Below are 17,529 nucleotides of genomic sequence, written 5' to 3'. Positions count from 1 at the left end.
TCTGAAACGTGATTGATAAGGTGATAAAATATCATTGCTGTATAAAAACTCCTTTAGCTGATCACTCACAAGCGATTCAAGAATTGTTGCCAGCGCTGATAAATTTGATACAGATCTATAGTTGTTCAAAATGCTAGGGTAACCACCTTTCCATAAAGGGAGGACAAAGACAGACTTCCAAATTTTGGGAATTTCTTTAGTGACCACTGTAAGGTTAAAAAGATATGGCTCTGCTATAAAATTGGCTGCTAGCTTCAAGAAATCAGCATCCATCAAATCTGGTCCTGCAGTTTTCTCTCCCCCTCCCCCCCATTTTTAGGATCTCGATGTTTTAAGGCCTTACAAACATTTTGCACAGAAAAGAGCACAAAATTGAAAGACTGCCCAGTATACGACATCAGTTCTGTTTCATAGATGTAGAGCGAGCTGAATCAAACAGTGATCCAGAAGAAGCTAAATGCTTAATGTTAAAACAATTCATTAACTCCATTTTATCATGAATAGCAACAGAATCATTCAGTACAAAAGGCAGTCGGAGAGTAGTTGCTTCACGAAAACAATTTTATAACTCTCCCAAACTTCCTTGGGTCATTAAAAAAAAAATAATTATAGCAACAGACCAGTAATACTCAGATTTCTCTCTTAATAAACAAAGAGCATTTGTTTCTTAGTGCTCTAAAAGCAGTCCAATCAATACAAGATCCTGTTGCCCTCATCTTTGCCCAGGCTAGGTTTCATCCATGAATAGTTTCAGAGAGTTCATGAGTAAACCAAGGGTTATCACACCCCTTACTCTGTGTCTCCTGAAAGGTGCACGTCTATTTAAAATGTGCATAAAACTGTCATTAAAAAAAAGTCCATGCTGTCTCGGCATCAGGGATCTGACAATTCTACTCCAGTTTAAATAAAACAAATCATGATTAAATCCTCGTTCATTAAAATGTTTAAGATCCCTCTTTAAGAGTACATGGGGTTTTGCTTTAGGGATTTTAGTGTTTCGGGTTGCAGCAACAACACAGTGATCACTCAAGTCATTGCAAAAAACACCAACCACTGAAGGTTTATGGGGAATATTAGTCAAGATCAAATCAATAAGAGCCGCTCTCTCAGGATTTTTACGATTCGGGCGAGTTGATGAATTAATCAACTGGGTGAGGCTGACAGTTACAAAAAGATCTAAAATCATCAGCTACTGGCTTGCGCCAGTCCCAGTTCTGATCGCCTCTTAAAACAATTTCATTATAATTTAGTCCAGATAAAACACACTAGTGCTCAGAACCTGTAAGTAACAAAACAATCAACAATCTCCTTCTAACAACATTACATGAGGAGCCATTCAACTTCTCATACTTCGAATCTGGCTGTAAACATTAAATTCAAAAAAAGTCATTTATAACCCAAAGACTTTGAAGGCGGTGTAAGTCTATTGGTGATTTACATAATAAATTTAAGTCCTGTGCCACCCGTTGTGGGGCTTGCACGCATTGATGCTTTTCCATAGCGCATGTGCCTCCATACGTATTTTTAATGACCATTATTTCCACACAATACATTATATTTACATTTCCCTCCATTATCCTTTATTTCCTTCTGCGTGTATAAGTTGCCATTTCATGGTTGAAATGTATCAGCTGAAAACAAACCAACAAAATAAGGCCAAATATGTTTAACTGGAATGTACATTGAGGAGTTGAAACATGAATTTAGTGATGTATTCTAAAAGGAAATGTGGCAAAGGCTTTTTCAATGGCAAGGTTATGGTTTAAAGTGGGCAATGGAACTGAATTTGTATTCCATTCGCTTATGAATGGAAAATCTACTTTTTAGTTGCATTTATGCAAATAGTTGGGTCTCCAGAGAGCCTGTTCATCTGTTTATAATAACACACATATATAAAATAACATTTTAAAAAAAGTTGCATTTGGGAATGTGTCAGCTGCATTTGCCATATTTGTGGTTCCACACACTAATTGACAAAAGTAGTTTGGTGACTTAATGATGAAGGGTTGAAGATGTCTGTCTTTAGACTCTGGGTTGTTTGAGTAGTACCAGCCCCTCGCCAAGTTGTAACACTCTAGTTCTACCCCTCATTCATCATAGTAAAAGTGAGCTATGGTCATTGAGCAGCATTACATCCCATGGCGGCTGCATGAAAGTTAGCCGTGTGACACTGAATTAGTCAACCAAAAAAAATGTGTGATGATTGTAGTAGAAACATCTTCTGACATATATTGTTGTTGGTAGCCTAAAGTGACCTGGTACAAAAACAAGATGGACATCACAAATGAAGCCAAATACAGGATGCTCAGTAAGCACGGTGTTCTGACCTTGGAGATCCGAAAGCCATGTCCATTCGATGGAGGGGTGTACATGTGCAAAGCAGTCAATGACAGTGGGGAAGACCTTGTGGAGTGTAAGCTGGAGGTTCGCCGTAAGTACACAGACGGAATCCCTTTACTATACACTATTTTATTTTTTTTTAATTGTCTTCTTTAATATGATGTGTGTGTGTGTGTGTGTGGTCGCCAGTTTAACACAAACCGCAGTTCCAATGAAGTAGGAGGTTGAGCACAGCATACTTTTCCACTTTGCTTGAGTCCATCTCAGAGAAGCCAGCTGGCAGCATTTCTGGGTGTTGTTAATTTATGGATTTTGCTCTGCATGGTAGAGTTTTAACTTGCATATGTAGAAGACCAACCAACTGTGTTAACTGACAGTGGTTATCTGAAGTGTTCCTGAGCCTACGTGGAAATATCCTTTACACAATGATGCTGGTTTTTAATGCAGTGCTGCCTGCGAGATCGAAGGTCACTGGCATTCAATATTGGTTTTCGGCCTGGCTGCTACTATGCAGAGATTACTCCAGATTCTCTGAATCTTTTGATGATATTCAAACGTGGGTAGTAATGCGCTACATTTACTCAAGTGCCCGCGACTCTAGTGAGGAGAAGCGGCTCAGAAAATGGATGGATGCATTTACTCAAGTAGCATATTGTCATGAACGGAACAGAGGCTAGGATCCAAAAATGCACAACTCCAAAACAAATAGACAGTTTCCAAAAAAAGAGAGGTTTACTATACGGGAAGAGGTCGGTACACAGGCAGGCAATACATAAAAGGCAAAATTATCCAAAAACATGAGGCAAAAAGGCGAGGTCAATAATCGGAAGAGGGTCAAGTCTTACTGTGAGTCTTTGACGTGGAAACAAGGAATGCCGGAACGCGACGACAATGTACAATGAACTGGCGACGAGAAAGAATGAGACACGAGGTTAAATGCAAGGTGTAATTAGGCTGAATGAGGCACAGGTGGTGAAGACGCTCTCAGGAGCAGCTGTGTATGAAACAGGGGGAAGACAAAAACCGGAACACACACCCATGACACATATTCCATAAACTGTACTTGTCAGAGTACTTTAAATGCACCGTACCTTTTACTTTAGTATTTATGTGAAGAAGGATCGATACTTTTACTCCGTTACAATGATCGACATGCCGTTCGCTAGATTTATTTATTCATTCTTGCGTGTGCACGTCTATTATCAGACTCCATCTTCGACTTCCACATAGGGTGCCCGTTGCGCCAATCAAACGGGATCACGAATGTCGTTTGACTCTAATTCACCAATCAGACGACACAAAGCAGTCAGATGACCGCGCAAGGAGCCTTCGCGAGCCAATCAAAATGACTAATCTTTCACCAATCAGACGACACAAGGCAGTCACATGACCGTGCACATAGCGTACATGAGCCAATCAAAATGACTCATTTTGGGGGGAAAAAACAGCCGCGCGACTGTGTTTATTTTACAGACTCCAAAAAACAACAGCTGTATCATGCAGCTCTTAAATTGTGACTGCCCAAACTTGGATATGTCACACACGCACACACAATCACTAAGTTTGTTCAACAAACAGCTTCTTCATGAAGTCCTTTAAGCAAATAATAATAATAATAATAAAGAAAATAATGTTTCTCTAGGGCCCAATGTATGTGTTGTTGGTTTTTGAGCAGTTAAAAATTAAAATGTATTTTATTTGATGATCATGCTCTGATTTTAAAAAAATTAAAAATTAAAATCAGAAGATACAAATTACTCGAGTAGTTTTTCATGGAATACTTTCTTACTCTGTAAGTAAATATTTGGCTACTTCTTACTTTTACTTGAGTCATATTATTCTACAGTAACTACACTTACTTCAGTACAATATTTGTTTACTCTACCCAGTTCTGATGATATTATAGACTGTAGATGATCCATCCATCCATTTTCAACACCGCTTACCGGTAGGGTCACGGTGCGCTGGAGCCTATGCCAGCTGACTGGGCGAAAGGCGGACTATACCCTGAACTGGTCGGCAGTCAGTCACAGGGCACATAGACACGAACAACCATTCGCATTCACATTCACACCGTCACTGAGTGGGCACTGAACCCACGCTGCCCGCACCAAAGTCAGGCGAGTGTTCCACTACACCATCAGTGACCCCATAGATGATGAAATCTCTAAATCTTCCTTGCAGTTGTACATTGAAGAACGTTAAACTGTTGGACTATTTGTGCATGCAGTTGTCCACAAAGTGGTGGACCTTGCCCCATCCTTGCTTGTGAACAACTGAGGCTTTCAGGGATGTTCCTTGAATACCCAATCATGAAACTCACCTGTTTCCAATTAACCTGTTCACGTGCGGAAAGTGCCAAACAGGTGTTTTGTGAGCAATCCTCAACTTTCCCAGGCTTTTGTTGCCCCTGTCTCAACTTTTCTGGAATGTATTACAGGAATCAAATTCAAAATGAGGGAATATTTGCAAAAAAAAACAATAATGTTAATCAGTTTGAACATGACATATATTGTCTTTGTTGTGTATTCAATTGAATAAGTTGAAAAAGATTTGCAAATCATTGCATTCTGTTTTTATTTACATTTTAAACAATGTCCCAACTTCATTGGAATCGGGGTTTGTATATGGCTACATTACATCATGATTTAACAAATAAGGCAAAGAGGACAAAATAATGGAGACATTTGCAATTTTTTAATTTGTTGCCTGGGTTATGAAAAATACTTCTTAGATGTTACCTTATAGCAATTACGGTAAACATAAGCATGTATGTATACTACAACTAGTGACATAAATTTGTACTAGTTAATAGTTAACAGCGCTTCACCACTAGTGCTACTAGTGAAGCGCTAGATGTTAACTTCTCAAATTTTGTCACTGGCAGCACTAGTAGCATGCAATTGTCAGCGAGTGCAGGGTTTTGCTTTACTAGTTGTTCAGCTAGTACATTGAATTGTCTAACTCGTGATGAAAGAGTGTAGCCTACTAGTACATGGACCTCAAGCCTGATACCGAAGGAATGCTCAAACAGCTTGCCATACTCATGTACACATACATATACAGTACCAGTGAAATGTTTCTGAAAACACCAAATTTTCATTTGTTTTTGTTGAAAGTCAAGCAGTTCAAGTCTTGAAATTGTACAAACTAAGTCACCAATGCTGGAGGCGTAAAACAAACAAACAAATAGTTAAGGTCCCCCAAAACTGAAAAATGTTTATTTCGAACTTACAGAAAAAGGCATAGACTTAAGTCCCCTCGAGCTGGTTTGAGGTGAACTGAGCAAGAGTGAAAGCAAACCAGACTACAAATGCCACACATTTATGGGAACTGCTGCAACAATGTTGAGAACTATATGAAAACAATTTTTTGATTTCCATAGTAGAAAGAATGCCACAAGTGTGTTCAGCTGTCTGCCTAAGGTGGCTACTTGAATAAGTTTAAAGTTTACAATGCATTTTTCTTTATTGATTGATTCCATGATTTCTTTTGTAACTTTTTTGTTCTGTGCTTTCATTTCAGAGTACAATGAGACATTGAACTGCAATAATTTATATGAAAAACAAACAAACACATACTATATATACATACAGTACATCATTTTTAAAAATAGATTCTCTCTTTGATAGAGGTAAAACATTCCTTCACCAACATATCCATTACAATCTGCACCAATCACGACTCTCTCTCTGTCTGGGATGCTCAGAACTACTTCGTCAAGCACCTTCCAGAATTTCTCTTTCACCTCTAGGTCACATTCATATGTCAGAATCAGAATCAGAATCATCTTTATTTGCCAAGTATGTCCAAAAAACACAAGGAATTTGTCTCCGGTAGTTGAATAATTACTTGAAGTAACTCCTGTCACTTGAATTGAATTTAACGCTGAGCTTGACGCAGACCAATCTACGAAACTGGCCCACATGTTCAGAGAGGGGCGGCACGGTGAACGACTGGTTAGCGCGTCTCCCTCACAGTTCTGAGGACCCAGATTCAAATCCGGCCTCGCCTGTGTGGAGTTTGCATGTTCTCCCCGTGCCTTTGTGGGTTTTCTCCGGGTACTCCGGTTCCCTCCCACATCCCAAAAACATGCACATCATCTTGCTCTTATTGGGATTGCTTATTTAACGACTGCTTCACAGAGATTAACTTTTTGATTTTTTTATTGAAAGAACCTAGGTGTTAATGTTTGTATCCACAAGTAGCGACAGACAAATATCAGGTTACCATCTCAGAAAAGTGAGATGTAGAGTGTTAACAGCTCTGTATTTTATATGCCTTCCTTGCAGCTCAAATTACAAAAGAAGAAAAGAAGTAACCTGGGAGGGTCCAATTTTTGCCAAACTTCTCTCACTGAGTGTTCACATTTGTTGTTGTTGTCATGAGGCGCTTTCCACCTGCATTGCAGTTTCCTCCGCGATCACCTCACACCTGGCCATGTATCCAAACGATGGAACTCATGTCAACTTTTATAACAATGAAAATAAATCAGATTTTTGACAGTCAGTAACACATTTTCCCCTCACATTACTGAGTTGTGTCTTGTTGCTATTTGTTGTTATTTATGAAAAAGGCAAGGTGTGCTGCTAATTCTCAGACATGCACAGGAAGGGATATTTGAGTCGACGGTTGAGTTTTTATTGCAGCAGAGCCTCACTAAAGCCAAAAAGTGTGAGGCATGCATCTCATGTGCGCACCAGTGGGTGTGTGCGTTTGAAATAGCTGACATGTCTTTAATCGCAGCACACATGTGAGAGAAATGTAAACACATGGTGGTTTGTGTCTAACAGTGAGGGGTTGTGCTGTCATAATTATTCTGACGACACATTTAAACGCAACTATTTCCTGTGTTGTTAATGCTGCAAAACATCACAAATGGTAACAGAATTGGTTTGGCAAGAAACTAACAATCTGAATGCAAATATGTCTCCAAATACGTTTAAGCCTGATTTTGAGGGGCTGTTAACTTTGACAGCGTTAATGGAGCTAATGGTTTCAAAGGCATACTGTATGTAGAGTAACCTAGCAATAAACAGATTAAATGCAAGCTTTAAACAAGTCAAATATAGATGAAACTATTTGTTTTTAATAGTAAATAAGTGATAAAACAAAACAAAAAAACAGCTATCAAATGTTGCAATTAATTGTAGTAATATGAGCTTTGGACTCTGCTACTTCAAGCGTTTTGGAGCTGCATTCCTCGATCGGTTAAAAATAGTAGCTTGTAGTGTTCTGAAAAAAAAAAACACTTAACATCAGCACATGGGAATCAACACCATGACCAAGAGAGAGTTGCACAGTCTTGGACCACCAATACCACTAATCCAGCAACCATGAATTTAAGTCGACACTATGTGCAGTTAACTGGGTACTCGAGCCAAGCTAATGCAAGTATTATTTGGATAGTTGCTTTAAGTTATGCGTGCTTTCATAGTGATTTAACTCCGTGCAAGTTGTTTAGAAAATAACGCCCGGAAGACGCACATTTTTGAGCTGACAGTGTCATTGAAGATGACCTACAAACTGTACCATGTTTTAAATACCCATGAAATTTAACTGCCTGTATAAAACTAAAATAAATTCTACATTTTCATTATCTCAGAAATCTAACTTTGTGGCAGAAAAGTTATGCCACACATGCATGCTCTAGCTGTAATTACCGTATTTTCGTGACCGTAAGGCGCACCGTATTAAAAGGCGCAGTCTCAGTTACGGGGTCTATTTCTGTATTTAACACCTACATAAGGCGCACCGTATTATTGGGCGCATGCATGGTAAAACATACACTAGCGTAAAACATACGGTAGCATGCATGCACGCTAAAACATATACTAGCATGCATGCTAGCATATGTTTTTAAAAAGGCAGCGGGAGCAAAACTTGAGTTTGGTTGTATTTTATTGAAGTATTTAACAATATACTCGTTACGTTATTTTTGGATCTATCCTCATCCACAAATCCATCAAAGTCCTCATCTTCTGTATCCGAAATGAACAGCTTGGCAAGTTCTCATCAAACATACTGGGTTCCCTCTCGTCATTGTCGGAGTCAGTCCCGTTGCCGGGGGGCTGTTCAGCAATGATGCCGGCGTTTTCCTGCTTCCTCCACTTACGAACCATGGATTCGTTGATCTTGAATTCTCTCGCGGCTGCTCGATTCCCATGTTCCTCCGCGTAACTGATAGCTTGCAGTTTAAACTGTGCTTTGTAAGCGTATCTCTTCATAGGTGCCATTTTCGGGGGTTCTTAGCCAAACTGATGTCTTGCACAATGCACATACCGGCGCTCAATACCTACTGGGGGCGTGCCTTTCGCACCCTTCCCCCTTTAACGTCCGGCACGGTGGTAGACTGGTTAGAGCGTCTGCCTCACAATTCTGAGGACCCGGGTTCAATCCCCGGCCCCACCTGTGTGGAGTTTGCATGTTCTCCCTGTGCCTGCGTGGGTTTTCTCCGGGCACTCCGGTTTCCTCCCACATCCCAAAAACATGCATGGTAGGTTAATTGAAGACTCTAAATTGCCTGTAGGTGTGAATGTGAGTGCAAATGGTTGTTTGTTCCTATGTGCCCTGCGCTTGGCTGGCAACCAGTTCAGGGTGTACCCGCCTCCTGCTCGATGACAGCGTGGATAGGCTCCAGCACGCCCGCGACTCTAGTGAGGAGAAGCGGCTCAGAAAATGGATGGATGGATGGATGATTCCGTGGGTTTTATGAGCTGGAAGCCCAAATTATGTAAAAATAAATAAATACTTGAAATTGTTTTGATTGTGGGTACTGAATCTATAATCTATGAAAGTTGAACTTTTCTGAATGGAATTATGGAAATAAACTTTTCCATGATAATTGTTATTAAATTCTTTGGAAAGGGTCTGTAATGCACCTGTAATGTGTCCATACAGTTAACAATGCTGCAATATTAAAATACTGTGAAGTATTTTGTGAAGATGTGAAGAGTGGTGATTTGTTCTCAGTACAACAACAAATGTTCATGAAAATGGTTGTTTGTCCAGATTTATTCACATTTTTCTTCTACATGAGCAAATATAACAATACAGCTTGGGAAGATCTCATGAAAAGGACAAGCAATAAACTTTCCATGTATTATTTCTGCACATTGATCTATAAAACAAACCTCTTAGTGTATAGTTTAGTTAAAAAAAAAAATTAAAAAAAATAAAAATCACAGTATACAGTATAGATTCCTCCCACAAGGTCAACATAAAGCCAGGGATGCCAACAGAAGGAATAGAAAAGAAAAAAAGGGTTTTCTTTTATAAAGTACTGCTGCTAACTACAACTGAGGAGGTAGCTTCCTAGAGTAGCATCCCTGTCTTAATATATTTGTTCAAATAATTTATAGAGAGTTATAAAAATAGAAATGAACACCTAGATTTTTTATAAACATCGACCTAACTAAATTTTCACCAGTTGGGCTAGATGTCGAACAATCAAGACATTTTGGCAAGTGCGACAGACAACAACAAAGACAGTCAAGACAATGCTGACATGAGTACCCCCCAAAGAATTAAAAGAAATTTAAAAAAAATGTAAAACAACAACAAAAAAATTCACTTACGGACAAGATCGTCTGATGGTGGAGACAGATGTTCCTTTGGATACATTCCTGAGCACTTGTAGATACATGCTCTGAGGGTGGATCCCACAGTCACATTTGAAGATGCTTAGAAATGAGATTAATCTGCAGACCATTGGACCACTGCTCTTCAGACCACTTACACAGCAAGAGACTAGAACGACTGGAAATATGATCAGATATCCTAGAGTACAGTATAACTATGTTGCTGGTACAGTGGATTACATTTGAAGAGCCCTCTTTGACATTATATTATCCCTGTTAATTTTGAACTATGTCCACCCCCAAACAAATATTTAATTAACTTGTTCTGAACTGTAATTAATGTTCAATTAAGTAATAATCTAATTATATGCAGCTCTGAGTGACTGAAGCATTTTAACATTGATTGGCTGCAATTTGCGCAATGCAATTACACTTTGCTTTACTAAAATGGTCTTTTAAATGTCAACCGAGTTCAAAATAAAGTGTGATCATACATGTGCACGTTGAACAGCAAAGCAATGAACGATCCTGCATTAAAGTGACCAGTTCTTGGCTTAAAAAAATTAAATAAAATAAAAAAAAAATAAAATTAAAAAATTCACCACTTGAATGGTCTTTTTCTGATCATAATCAACGGCATGACAACAAAGGGTCTTTTTTATCAGGCACATAGCATTTGGAACAGTCAGATGAGCAAAAATTACTGGTAATTTACATGTACAGTGGAACCTCTAAAAAACAGACACCGATATTACATGTCGGATAAAACGGAACCATCGGGACTGAACAATGTGCCCAAAAAGTTTCCTGGTCGTGTAAAGCTTAATGACTAGATCCAGCCAACAGAGTAGCCGTGCCTATGTGGAGCCCATGTTGAATGTGGCGACATTTCCAGGCATTGTATTGACGTGGCAGCCATAATAGCAGGAGTTCTATTGTCGAACAGAGTTCTAGACAGAGAGAGCGCTGCATTGCGTGAGCGGTATTTTTTTCTTTAAGAGATGTCTCTGCAGCAATAGTGCAGTCTGGGACATGGTATTTTTGCTACGTAACAGTTTATCTGCCACGCCGAACGGCCTACGGCATCTATCTAATCTTACCCGATTTTGGAAATAGAAAGCACACTAATTCCTTGTGGCTCATGAAAGCGACCCGCCCGACTTGCCACTAGTCACTACAACAAGCACACAGGCGTGGAAATTTTGGTTAAAATGTAAACTTTTCAAAATTTTGTTTCCAAGAACTTTGTACTATACTGGGTGTTTTAGGGTACGCAGGGAAAGAAAAAAAAAATCTGTACTGTACAGTAATAGTGGTGCACACACAAAAAAAGTGCTTCAATCTAACAGACAATTGGCTATAACGGACGACCCCCCTACCCCCAATTAGTCCATTACATTGAGGTTCCACTATACCAGTTTATGGATTAAAAAAAATACATTTGAACAAGGTTACCTTTCAAACAAATGACACTACCTCCATTTAAACATTGCTGTCGCTCAAACAATAAATAGTTTTGACCAGCACTCAAAACAAGCAAGCGGAGCTGTTGCTCTAAACAGTGATATCTGCTACTTGGATCACATTCTTAGTCTTGGTGACTTAATACAAGTACACGTGTTAAGTAGAAACCGACAACCTCTCATACCATTAACACACTGTTCCGTCACAGTCACAGGCAGGTAGCACATTATTCACCTTTAAGGTGGCAACAAACAGACTCATACATTCACAAACTCTACAATTGTTTGCTACATTGATGTAAAAAAATAAAACGATAGTATAAAATGACGATTTGCTGCAGAGGCGTTTTAACATTTGACATGGCTTACAATGATTCCAACTACATTGAAAAAGCTCTTATTGAGGCTTGTCGAAGGCAAGAAGAAGGCACAGGTGGTGAGATACCTTCTGCAATGTCCGTTTATCAACCAGCTTTTGACAGAATCTTCTCCTCCACAGATAATAAATTCAAAGTTCCCTTTAAATGATTGCTTGCCTCTGTGTACACAGTGAAAACAAACATACAGTAAGTGCTTGCTGTAATCTTTCACCAAAGGTAAAGAGTCCCCGTGTGAACTAATGTTACATAGATCTTTGCACACACACAGAATGGAGTGCTGAGGCGGCCTTAGTCTTTGACTCGAGGTATGCTGTATGAGTAGTGTACTAAAGGGAGGCCTCTGCTCTGACAGAAGCAGGCTCTGCCGCATGCCTGAACTTGGTCTGAGCTTTCAGATACAAACGAGTCCTCCTCGTCGGCGTACACCGACTGAGCGGACGACGTACCACTGTCGGGCCAGAATCCTTCAGCGTGCTGGCACGTGGCCACTCCTGTCAAGAGGGTGGGACAGCTGTGAGACTTCACCAAGTGACTGCACACTGTGGAGGAAGAGGGGGAAGAGCAGGTCTTTCCATGCAGCCTGGCCTCACACTCTTCACACACAACCATCTCTCCACAAAGTTGAGAGTAAACACCACAGTCAAAGTTTAATTGAGCGGAGGAGCCTCCACCCGAGAGATCAGAGTCACCACCATCATCTTCGTGACTTCCGCCTCCGGTTTGTTTTGTCTCCCTGGTTAAACGACCACAGCTGCGTAACCTCAGCCAGTCCTCCTTGAAGGCTGGGCTGAAGAAAACATAGAGAACCGGGTTGAGGCACGCGGGCAGAGGGAAGAAAATGAGAATGACGGACTTGGCGATCTCTGGGCCTCCGGCAGTAGATCCTGTTAAGAGGGGGGTGAAGGAAAAAGCAGCCACGGGGCAAAAGAAGATGCAGTTGGTGAAGATGAGCCAAGCTACATGGCGTAGGGCACCCGTCTGTTCCGGGTCAACCAGCTCCACCCTCCCAAGGTGGCAATACAGCTGAGTGTATACGGCTGCCGTGAACAGGTAAGCCAGTGCGTTCAGCAGCACCAGAACAACCGTGACACTCAGTGCTGGACTCTCACCCCCAGCGAAGGGCAGGCAGAGAGGCGAGGCAGACTGGTCGCTGAACGTCAGTAGAGGCAGACAGGCTGCAGCGGTGGCAAATAGCCCCAGAAGCCACGCTGCCAGGTTGAAGCGGCGATCTCGTCTCCAGCATCCTCTGCGGCCGAGGCTGCTCCTCCTGGGTGAGATCATCTCTTTGCTGAGAATATCCCGCACAGCAACGCTGCGCTCCACTGCTGCCAGTAAGAGCAACAAAACTGCCCACTCTGACGCGAAGACTGCAAGAGAGCCTGTGAACTTGCAGCCAGCTCCCATTTCCCACCACACACCAAACTCGGCGAAGGATCCCCAAGTAGCAACGTCCAGCACAGTTAACACACCCACATAGAGACCTGTGAGCAGGTTTGCCAAGGCGAGAAGCCCCATCAACAACCTGGCTGGAGGGATGGATGGAGGCCACCAGTGGGAGTGACCTAAGGTGCAGTGTGAGGGGGAGAAGGTGGCAACCAGCACTAGACTGTTAAAAACCAGCGACACTAGGCAGATAAACCAGACTGTCAGGCGAATCATCCAGTTGCCTAAAAGATGCTCACAAGGCTTGAAAGCTCCTTAACATGGAAAGAGAAAAAAAAAGTGAATCAAAACTTCAGGTAAACATAAGTACATACAGTATAGAAGGAAAAGGTAAAACGCTTGCCTGGTGAGGGAGAGCAATGCATAATCATTGAAATTCGTTCCACCTCCTCTCCACCTAAAAGATGAGTAAGCAATGTTAGACCTGCCCAACCAGAGGTACAATGCCATGAAAAAGTATTTGCCGCTTCTCAAATGCTTTTATTTTTAGCATAGTTTCCCCACTTAAATGTTTAAGATAATCAAATAAATGTAAATATCAGACAAATATAACCTTAGTAAACATAAAATGTAGTTTTTAAATGGTGATTTTATTTATTAAGAAAAAATGAAATTAATTCCAAGCTACCTGGCCCTGTGTGAAAAATTGCCCCCTAAACCTAATAACTGGTTGAGCCATCCTCAGCAGCAACAACTGAAATAAAGTGTTTTCTAGAACTGGCAATGAGTCTCTGTAGAGATATTTTGGCCCTCTGTTAATTGCAGAATCGTTTTAATTCAAGTCAACACCCGAGTGTTTTCGAGCATGAATGGCTTTTTTAAGGTCAAGCCACTGCATTTCAATAGGAATCAAGTCCAGACTTTGACTAAGCTTACTGAAAAACCTTCATTTTGTTTTTTTAAGCCATTCAGAAGTGGACTTGTTGGTGTGTTTTGGATCGTTGTCCTACTGAAGAACCCATGTGCCCTTCAGCTGGAGGTCTCAAACTGAAGGCCTAACATCCTTCTGGTAAAGAGGAGAATTCATTCTTCTATCAGTCATAGAATGTTGCCGTAGGTTTGGATACATGTTCCTCCAGAACACACACAATTGAGTGTGGGGTCAATTTGAGGTCCAATTCTTTTTAATTTATACATGCTTCCCAGGAGGCACGGCATCAGCTTCCACAGTTACGCAGATGACACAGCTGTACATTGCCGTGACTCCTGATGACACAGGGGCAACTGATACCCTTCTTAACTGTGTTTTAGATATTAAGACATGGATGGGAGTGAATTTTCTACAGCTCAACCAGGACAAAAGAGAGGATTTAGTTATTGGTCCTGAAGGCAGGAGAGAGAAATCTTTACCAAAGTTACAAGCTTTTAAACCCTCACAATGTGTTCAAAACCTGGGTGTCATTTTTGACTCTGAGCTTACTTTTATTCCACATACCAAGAATGTAACTGAGATAGGTTTTTACCATCTGAAGTATATAGCCAGGGTCTGCCCATTTCTCAGGTTAACACAGAAGTGCTGATGCACGCTTATATCTCCTGTCTTTTAGACTACTGCTATGCCCTGTTCTCTGGTCTTTCCAAAAAGAACATATCCGCTTTACAACTACTCCAGAACTCAGGTGCTTGTGTGCTGACGAAGACCAGAGGGTGGGAGCACATTACATAGTTTTTTAGATCACTGCATTGTCTCCCCCTGTGTTTCAGGATCAATTTTAAGGTTCCTTTATTAGTTTTTAAACGTCTTAATGGTCTTGGGCCATCATATCTTAATTGATTTACTCATTTTGATTTCACTCATTTCACATTTATCTTTTTATTCATTACTTATTTTACTCATTTATCTATCCCTATTGTATTTTATTGTATTTTTTATTGTCCTTTATATTATCTCTTATTGTCCTTTAGTTTTTAGTTTCTATCCTGTTCTATTGATTTTTAGTCTCCTTAAATTCTATTCCAGTGTCTCCTCGTGGGAGTGTTCAGTCTGCACACGGGGATGTCATCCTGCGGTCTCCCGAGGCCGAGAGGCCTAGGGGTCTCTGCACAATGTGGGGAGTCCCACCGAGTCTGCCCCAGTTGTGGTGGTTTCTGTGGTGGCATTCTCTGTGGTTGCGAGCTGTGGCACCTCTCGGTGTGGATGGCGCCCACAGGTTGTCTTTCCTAGCCTGGATCCTCAGTGCCTTCCCATGTCTCTATACTAGCGCTACACTGTTACGCAATAGTTGCTGTGTCTGTGGTGTTTATTAGGGTGTATTTGTATGGGTGTGTCTGCATTTATCTGTGGGACGGGTGGGTTTTTGTATTCATCCTGCTATTTGTCTGATTTTATCTCTGTGAAGCACTTTGGGTTGCATTCTTTGTGTCTGAAAAGTGCTATATAGATACAATGTGATTGATTGATTGATTGATTGATTGATAGGACGATGCACATCTGCCTCACAGTTCTGAGGACCCGGGTTAAAATCCGGCCTCGCCTGTGTGGGTTTTGCATGTTCTCCCTGTGCCTGGGTGAGTTTTCTCCGGGTACTCCAGTTTCCTCCCAAATTCCAAAAACATGCATGGTAGGTTAAATGAAGACTTTTTAATTGCCCATAGGTATGAATGTGTGTGTAAATGACGTTGTTTGTCTACATGTCCCCTGCGATTGGCTGCCGACCAGTTTGGGGTGTACCCCGCCTCTCGCCTGAAGTCAGCTGAGATAGGCGCCAGCACACCCGGCACACTAGTGAGGATAAGCGGATGTATGGATGATTGATTGATGATTAGGGTTGGGCATCGAGAATCGAGAACATACTGGAACTGGGACGAACGTTCCGTTTCTCCCGGAATTGTTAAAATTAAAAAATTTTGGTTCCCAGTTTCGATGCTTAGTCTGCCGACCCCGAATAAGAAGTGGTGAAAACCAACAAAGAAGAACGCGCACAAAGACGTGCTTGTGCCCAATGGCAGCGGCGGCGAACAAAAGTGTGTCTTAACTTTGTTAAAATTAATGACCAGTCGCCTCAGCACAACACTTGGAATAAGATTATATTGTGCAAAGGAGGCTTTCACAATGTGTAGCGTCTGACGCCCTCCGAGCCTCACCCTACACCGCGCGGCACGTCAGTGAAGTCCACTCTCAGTCAACTGGGTGAGTGAAAGAATAAAATACGTCCATGCCTACATTGAGACAGCTAACAAGGTAAATGGTTGGTTGCACTTTTGTACTGATGCTTTTTAGCGTTTATTTTAGTCTTCAAACTAGACTTTACACCAATTTTATCGGGCTGATCGGTATCGGCAGATATTTAGCATTTTATGCTGATCGGCTTTAATGTCATAATTCGCCGATCTAATCAATGACATCATTGATCGGCTCCACAAAAGACATTTACTCCGCGTCGCCGCGTGCACAGTATATTTGAATCCAAAAGCTAGTTTATTTTTAGCCTTGTCGCGTGTCTTTTGACATAGTACTGTAAATATCTGATGGCCAATGAAGTTATTTAAAAAAAACAAGAAAAAAAACATGTCAGCGGTGTGGGACAGACAACACGTAATGCCCGGATCAGACTACAAGACAAATTTGCAGTCAGACTACTGCAATAAAATCGTGTATTCAGATACCGCCGCATCCCGTTTTTTACGATCATTAGGCTTTATCTTGTCAACACAAATGCGACAAAACACGTGTGTTGGTGGTCACCGGTGCTCAGGGCAGGAGAGGACGTTTTTTATTTAAGGCTTGCTTGAGGTATGTTCACTGTACTTTTAATACGATACGGCTCACAAACACGCAATAAAATGTTATGTAGCCTAGCAAGCTAGTCGTAGCACGAACGGTTGGACGTAAACATGCCGCCGTTCTGTCGAATCGTGCTCTAAGGTTTCGGTGTGGGTGAAGTAATTTAATTAAAAATAAATTAATTTAATTAAATTAAGTTAGCACCCATTATTTCTGTTGTTATAATGTTGGTTTGACCTGACTGATTAGAATACACGATCTGACTGGAGCAATGATTTCCAACCTTTATGGAGCCAAGGAGCCAAAATGTCACAAAAAGCGGATACATTAATTACTGTATTTACTTCCTGCTATCTAATAGAAGACCATGCATTTGTCCTGTCTGCCACTATGCCTCACTGGCATAAATAGAGGAACAAAGATACATTATTTATTCTAAATATATTTTTTGGAGCAATTAAGTACACAAGTATATACAGTAAATGAACAGGTCATTTAAATAGACAGATTCCTCCATCTTGTGATCGGATCGGTGATCGGTTCTTGTTTTTTTAAACTCGCTGATCGGCCCCAAAAATCCTGATCGCGTAAAGCCTACT

At 41.0% G+C, this 17,529-nt stretch overlaps 2 protein-coding genes across 5 annotated transcripts in view; one reads left to right on the top strand and one right to left on the bottom strand.

The window, feature by feature from the left end:
• Positions 1-6,849, top strand: part of mybpc3 (myosin binding protein C3) — a 50,913-nt gene extending 44,064 nt beyond the window's left edge. The window contains exons 30-31 of the mRNA XM_061758864.1: positions 2,245-2,431; positions 6,633-6,849. Coding sequence (XP_061614848.1) covers positions 2,245-2,431; positions 6,633-6,661 — 216 coding nt within the window. The 3' untranslated portion in view covers positions 6,662-6,849. The remainder of the gene's footprint in view (positions 1-2,244; positions 2,432-6,632) is intronic.
• Positions 6,850-9,336: 2,487 nt separating this feature from the next.
• The window catches only part of lgr4 (leucine-rich repeat containing G protein-coupled receptor 4), a 77,825-nt gene continuing 69,632 nt past the window's right edge, over positions 9,337-17,529 (bottom strand). For all 4 annotated transcript variants that reach the window (XM_061758847.1, XM_061758838.1, XM_061758828.1 and 1 more), the window contains 2 exons: positions 13,550-13,603; positions 9,337-13,460 (listed from right to left, as the gene is read on the bottom strand). In XM_061758847.1, coding sequence (XP_061614831.1) covers positions 12,052-13,460; positions 13,550-13,603 — 1,463 coding nt within the window. In that variant the 3' untranslated portion in view covers positions 9,337-12,051. The remainder of the gene's footprint in view (positions 13,461-13,549; positions 13,604-17,529) is intronic.

Source organism: Phyllopteryx taeniolatus, chromosome 2, assembly GCF_024500385.1.
Source record: "Phyllopteryx taeniolatus isolate TA_2022b chromosome 2, UOR_Ptae_1.2, whole genome shotgun sequence".
In the NCBI taxonomy this organism is placed as follows: Eukaryota; Metazoa; Chordata; class Actinopteri; order Syngnathiformes; family Syngnathidae; genus Phyllopteryx; species Phyllopteryx taeniolatus.
The sequence above is the reverse complement of the archived record's forward strand: the minus strand, read 5'-3'. Positions and strand labels throughout refer to the sequence as shown.